We start from the raw sequence: 7,069 nt of genomic DNA, 5'->3' as shown, positions 1-7,069 counted from the left end.
ATTACGCCGCAATGCATCCTCGGGTAAAACCACCCCCTCCAAAAAAAAAAAAAAAAAAAAAAAAAAAAAAAAAAAAAAAAAAAACCATCGACGCGCATGCGTACTAGTCATTGAGCCGCTACGCGAGCTATTAGAAAAAACTCGTGACAGACATCCAATTTTTTTTTTTTTATTCCACAATTTACTTTATTTATTTATTTTACGGTTGGTAAGATCATATTTTGTATGTTTAATTTTTTATGTGACTGTCGACCAATTAAGTGACATCACCAACCAATCCGTGAATGGGTATGTTTATCGATGACCGTGACGGCGCTTGCAACCACTCATACACACTCGGCAACGTTTACCTGCAATGAGCAAAAAATTTCAGTCAAAGATTGCATATCGTGTAATATTTACTTTTATTTCGATATTGCAATTGTTTCCAGCTTTGTGACAAGCGATGTAGGCACAAACTTGGAGCTAGGGACAATTTGTTAATTTGCAGTTACTAGAAGCTCATAGTTTGAGATATGATGTGTTAGAAACACCAGGCGACAGTAATGGGGCCTTCAGTTATTGTAGGTGTGGGAATCATGACCGGTCTGTTGCGTAAAAAAATTCCCCCCCCCCCCGATTCCGTTGTGCTAAAAAGTGGCACACCTCAATTTCCTTTCTGTAAAACATGACCTTCCCCCTGTTCATATATTTTTGAAACACGGCTGTGTTAAAATGCTGTCAGATATGGAAAAGGAAATGAGTCCCAGAATGAATGTAAGGACTTGATCCCACCACTGCCACCACATTGATCAGTTTAAAGGTATTGGTTATTTCCTATTTCTACCACCACAGGGACTTTGAGTGAAGGCACTGCAGTAACCAACACCTGTGTTCGGATATATTTAACTGAGCTAAAGCCCATAACTCCCAAAGACTAGATCTACATGCACACTCATTATTGTTGGGACCGGGTTCAAATACATTGAATGTACTTACCATAGACTAAGTGGTGTTGGCACCTTTCTTGTCTTTTTTTGTAACAACAATTGATTTAAATGACAAAAAAGAGTACATGTCTTGTCTTCATAGTAGTACATGTATTACTGATTTGAAATTTATTATTTACCTAATTTGGGTATATTAGGGTTTAATAGTGTAGCCTAAAGATTCCATCATTACCTGGTTTTGGTTTCGGGGCCGTGGTGGTCTGTTCCTCTGTTGTTGGGATTGTTGTGGTCACAGTGGTGATTGTTGGGATTACTGTGGTCATTGGTGTGGTTGTCTCTGATGACCCTTTCTCCAAAACTGAAATGGACAAACTAAATTAGTGTTTTACATCTAATGGTAAATAGCCTTATTACTTTCAAAGACAAATTGGTTATATAAAACTGAATATTTTGTATAAAATGCAAGCAAAGTTCAAGGTAAACCACTTTTACAATGTTTAACTACTAATTAGCAAAAATTGTTTTAAACAAGCAGTAAGTATAATTTTAATAAATTCGGAAATTTGTTGAATGGTCCACCACAAGCGAAGAGCAGCACCCTCGTGCCCTAATGTTGAAGAAGCAGGAAAAAACCGGCGTTGTTCGGCGTTATCCGAAACAGTCGAGTCACCGGTAATGGTATTTTTTGAATATCGTAAATACATAGTAATGTAATTATTTTGCATTATGATCCTAGACTAGAATATCACCATCCTGCAGCTGGAATGGCATATTAGTTCACAAGCTAGTGAATGTGCTTCCGCTGTATCTCAGTTCCGGTTTCCAAACTTGTGTATATTCTGTAACAATCACCGGCAAAGGTACGTATTTTTTGTATTATTATCATCCTAGACTAGAATATCACCATCCTGAAATATTAGCTCACAAGTGACTGTGCGACGAACGAATGTGACTAATATTGTAATAGCGTCCCCACTTTCTGGGGGGGGGGGGTTAACTGAGCGATGACTCAGGGTAGCATCTTATCAATATACAATTATGGCAAATATAAATAACATTGTTCTGTAAGACAATTTTATTATTCATACCTGCATGTAATAACGATTAAACATCAGCATATGTTGATATATCAATAGTGTACAACATGAAAGGATCGATTTGATAATAAATATAGTCCAGTACTCACCCCCAGGAGAGACAATGGATTTAACACAATCAGTATCTTCTAACATTTCCTCCCACATGTTAGTAGTGGTATTAAAGAAATGTAGGCCCTTTGTAGTTTTACCTACACCATAAATGGTTCCATCTGGTTGAATTGCAACATCTTTCATTATTTCGCCACTTGAATCGAGGTTTGTCCATATTCCCTGTAACCCTGGTCGGGTCCTAAGCTTCCCTTTTGCAGTCAGGCCAAGAAGACTACCATCCGGGTCCGGGTATACACCAATGCTGACAACGCCCCCTGCTTTACGATATGTTTTCCATCCACTGTTGTCTGTCCATGACCTCACCTTCTTTTTGGTGGTTACACCAACAATGGTATCATCAGACAAAACTGTAACATCTCTGACACAGCAACTTTTTTCAACAGGACCATGCCAGTTCCCCGAATAAATGTTATGTTTGGTGTACAGCTTGTTATCGTCGCCTACCCCAACCAAACTGCCATCGGAACGAACGGCAACACTAGTGACACAACAGCTCCCCGTTATTTGAGTCCAATCACCAGTTTCAATGTCACGTGTCACGAGATCGTTGTTACAGCTCACACCAATCATGGCTGGTCCTGTTCACATATTAAAGAATATATGGGTTTCATTTCGTACAGTTACTTCTCTACTTCAAATTATTCAGGGCGTTAAATGGTCTTCAAAAACTGATGAGTTTACGAGTCATAAGAATTGGTTTGTCCTACATGTACTATTTTTAAATTTGTTACTATCTTTTAGTTCATTCATTCATCTAATAATCCATATCTGCTATATAATTTGTATCCTATTTATTCGCGTTTTAAATCAGACGTTGAAGTCCATCGAGAACCATAGATCGTGCACGAGTAGTAGGCCTAGGGTCTATGCAAGAACACATAAGTATAAAAAGACGACACATATAGTGCAAGTCTATACACCAATTGTAACGGTCATTGAAATCAGCAGTTGGTGGACTCAGTCTAAACGACTTGAAGACAAGCAAACTTACGCGCATACTGACTGACGAGCTAGACATACCCAGGAAATAGACAACAGACGAATTGATAGAAGTGGTAGGTTGAGGTTGCCGACTGTTCGCACTAACCATTACATCAACTCTTTTATCCCTCAAGCTCTATCAACTGGGACATATTTTTTGAAAATATTTCGTTAGGTTCAATAACTTATTCGAAATATCGAACACCATGAAAGGTGTCACACCACCTGTGGGATAAACGTATTTTTGGTAGCTATATGTGTACACGTTAAATAAAATAAAATAAGATTTATTTTGGGGATGCGCACCCTAAAATCAGCGCCCTCAGCGGCGATCGCATTTTTAACCTGTTTCTGTAATGCTTATAGATAAGATCAACTACTGGTTAGCAATGTACAAAGTCTAAATATTGGTATTTTGGCAATTTTCAGTGAATATATTGTGAAAATGATACTCCAGTTACACGAGTACAGTTTTAACATGCCGAGTGCCAGATTGATGAAAACCAAGCTTTCGATCGCGATTTCAACTTCACTACCTACAGATAATACCTTCCACTAATTCACAGATACAGTGTATTTTTAAATAAATAATTTGCTAAATAAGTTTTAGTGATATACCTCGGTTATTTAAAAAAACACCAAAGTATCACAGTTGCAGCTAGTACAATATATCAGCCACCGTTATGAATGCTAAATCTACCTTTCATATTCTATCTATGGTTTAGACATACTTGGTATGTACCATTATAACGACTGTAACATTACATTACGTGATATATAGTAAAGGCGTAATATACGTACCTGCATATGCACTGTAGCCAAGTCCCATTACAGCACACAGAACACAAATTGTTATTGTTAATCGCATCTTCCTGCCTTATAAGCTTGGGTTTGATTTTGATAATCTGTAAACGTAGATGAGTAGTAAATTCGTAAGTTGAGTTCTGTGATATTGGTCAAATAAAACTCATGAACACATTTCATTGAAGACCGAGTAACTTCTGGAAAACAATATTAATATTTATAATATTTACGATATTATTAATATTTAAACAATATTATAAACTGTATATTGATGTATCACGTGTGGGTTTTACTAAGTTGTCATTTTAGCCTTTTTATAATTATTGTAACCAGTTTGTTGTTTTTAGCTCTGTTTGTTTGATTGTTTTACCATGCTTTTAAATATACTGTATGTACAGCGCTTTCGAAAATTAATAAATAGAAAAGGCACTTTAGAAAATAATAAACTTTTAAAACTAAAAAATAACACTACGGTCTTAACATGCTGAAAGTGGTTGAATTGAATCACCGTCAAAAATCATAGTAGTTCCAGCGACCGATGGTTTTACATGTAAGCCAATCCTAATGACTAATGTTCTTTGTGATCGATGTGTATCTCTCCGTCAACTGCCTTGAAGGCAAATCATTGAAAGTCATAACATTGTAGATCACCTCAAACGGTTACAATCTGCCATTACCCGGCAGCAAATTGACCACTTGGCAATCACAGACAATCCTTTTTTTATAATATCAATGTTGACTGCTTTTCCACCAAAATGACGGATCCCCTTTGGCATTGAGTTGTCGATGAACGCAAAGAAGGTAAACTCTTTTGAGGGTGATCTAAATTATACAAGTTTCAATGACTTTTCTTCAAGGCAGTTGACGAAGAGATATATCATAGTCACAATGCCTTGATTATTGTAAATCGTGCATTAGTAGTACGTGCGTTGTCCCCTGTATTATTGATAGCATTCACTAATAAAACTACGTTGATACAACTTTGCATTCTCACAAGCCAGATCATATATTTCTGCTGAAGCAACGAAATATCATGCACATGTACTTGGACGGCACGTTTAGGACGGTGTCGTAAAAGAGCTCAGACCATTACTAGTGGTCTGAGTAAAGAGGTATGTGGTTTACGACGTTAAAACTTTGACGTTTATCAACATGTATATCATATGTACTTGGACGGCACGTTAAGAACGGTGTCGTAAAAGAGCTCAGACCACTACTAGTAGTCTGAGTAAAGAGGTATGTGGTTTACGACGTTACAACTTTGACGTTTATCAACATGTATATCATATAACGTTGTTTCAGTTTATAAAGCATTACAAGGCCAATATCCCACTTATATCAGTCGATTACTTTCACCATATAGACCGAGTCGGTCTTTGCGCTCAGTTACAAATCACTCGTTACTAGTCCCATTTGCCAGAACAAATGTTTTTAAGGAATCATTTCGAGTAGCAGCGCCTACACTCTACAATCAACTACCGGCTGCAATAAGATCTATTACTAATATTAGAAGTTTCAAAATTGCGTGTCATAAACATTACTTTCAGGGTTTCATAGATGACAATGTAAATTTTTAGTATGGTCGTATTTTTTTCTGTCACTTGCTGTCTGTATTTTGTCTGTTGGACGTTTTGTGCCGTTATTGCATTTTTTTGCAATTTGTATGTAGTCTCCTTTTCTGCCATTGTATTTTAATTTGTTCTTTTTTGTTCTCGACCCTCATGAAAAAAGGCTGTTACCTATGAGGCTATCGAGTTTAAATAAAGTTTATTATTATTATTATTATTATTATTATTATTATTATTATTATTATTATTATTATTATTATTATTATTATTATTATTATTATTATTATTATTATTATTATTATTATATGTACTTTGACGGCACGTTTAGGATGGTATCGTAAAGAGGTATGATGTGGTTTACGACGTTACAACTTTGACGTTTATCAACATGTATATCATATGTACTTGGACGGTGCCGTAAAGAGGTATGATGTGGGTTACGACGTTACAACTTTGACGTTATCAACAAATTAATAAGACAGATAAGAATGAAAAATACGTAAATAAATGTCACCAAGATATGGAAACCTAATCATAAAGTGTACGTCATACAAAAATATTCACTAGATTAACCTAATGCTGCAATGGTCATACGGTAATATTCAGAATTGGTCTACGTTACAAATTGAATACAGCAATATGGTTATGAAGGGGGAAAATAACAATTAGAAATATGTATATATAACTGTATACAGTATTAATATTGACTGTCATATTTTCCGGATTTTTTTTTCATTTGATGTATTCAGATTTCCTTAATTTTAATAATCGGGAGACTACGTAACTGGTACTATAACTTACCTGTCAACTATATGTTGGCACTGCTTACAACTCACTGGCACTGACGACTGTATGTAGTCACCGGGATGGTATTAGACCAAGGTGGTTAGATTCTTTTAACACGTCAAAGTACCAGGACATATCAAGAACTTTTGTCCAATTTATAAATTGACAAAATAATTGTTCAGGGCAAAATTAATATTTCATATTAGACGCCCACTTTCATAGCTGGAAACAATTTGTAGCTAATGAACAACAAAAAATAACACCGTACACTGGATTTGCCGTTTTCTTTGTGGTGCGAAAATATACCCTATCACATGGGCATGTCACATTTCAATATCAATCCTTCTAGAAACTCTTGGCATTATTATGTGACCAGTATTCAAGTCATATGTGTACGTGACGTGTTCAGTCATAATGAGTGACATATCCGGATCCCGAACAACTCACTAGAGGTAACATGGCGACCGACTCCGTAAACCAATCTTCTGTTCTGTCCTTTACTATTTACACTCTATATCCATTAGGGAACGAGCAGAATACAGGGGGAGGGGGCCGGGGGGGTTGTTTAGGGGATGGAGGGGGCTTGAAAAACGCTATGGATTTGAGACCCTTTAAACAAAATTAAACGCTAGGAGCAGTCTTTTACCTGGTACATTTACGGCTTCGCTAATTAATTCTCACCTATATCGATTTGGATATCTACCAGTAATAATTCTAAATTTGCATTGCTCTGGAGATTGCTTTCGTTGAAATGATCAATCATCTTTTTCCATCACGAAGGGATCGTTGG

General features: G+C 36.3%; 1 protein-coding gene across 1 annotated transcript; it reads right to left on the bottom strand.

Annotated features, from left to right (window-relative positions):
• Positions 1-266: 266 nt before the first annotated feature.
• On the bottom strand, positions 267-6,358 carry LOC144433431 (uncharacterized). The gene is made up of 5 exons (XM_078121749.1): positions 6,295-6,358; positions 3,923-4,026; positions 2,116-2,718; positions 1,162-1,287; positions 267-350 (listed from the first exon to the last, which is right to left on the bottom strand). The coding sequence occupies exons 2-5, from the start codon at positions 3,987-3,989 to the stop codon at positions 295-297; spliced, it is 852 nt and encodes a 283-aa protein (XP_077977875.1). The 5' UTR covers positions 3,990-4,026; positions 6,295-6,358; the 3' UTR covers positions 267-294.
• Positions 6,359-7,069: the final 711 nt, after the last annotated feature.

The sequence above is a fragment of the Glandiceps talaboti genome, chromosome 3 (assembly GCF_964340395.1).
Source record: "Glandiceps talaboti chromosome 3, keGlaTala1.1, whole genome shotgun sequence".
NCBI classification, from domain to species: Eukaryota; Metazoa; Hemichordata; class Enteropneusta; family Spengelidae; genus Glandiceps; species Glandiceps talaboti.
Note: the sequence above shows the minus strand (reverse complement) of the source record. Positions and strands in the feature narration are given on the sequence as shown.

What these genes read in the sequence shown, in the direction of transcription:
- LOC144433431 (XM_078121749.1), bottom strand. Translation starts at nt 3,989, where the DNA reads ATGCGATTAACAATAACAATTTGTGTTCTGTGTGCTGTAATGGGACTT. An exon ending in TGGCTACAGTGCATATGCAG is followed by an intron (nt 2,719 to 3,922) that starts GTACGTATATTA and finishes ATATGTGAACAG; the next exon opens with GACCAGCCATGATTGGTGTG. An exon ending in ATCCATTGTCTCTCCTGGGG is followed by an intron (nt 1,288 to 2,115) that starts GTGAGTACTGGA and finishes TGTCCATTTCAG; the next exon opens with TTTTGGAGAAAGGGTCATCA.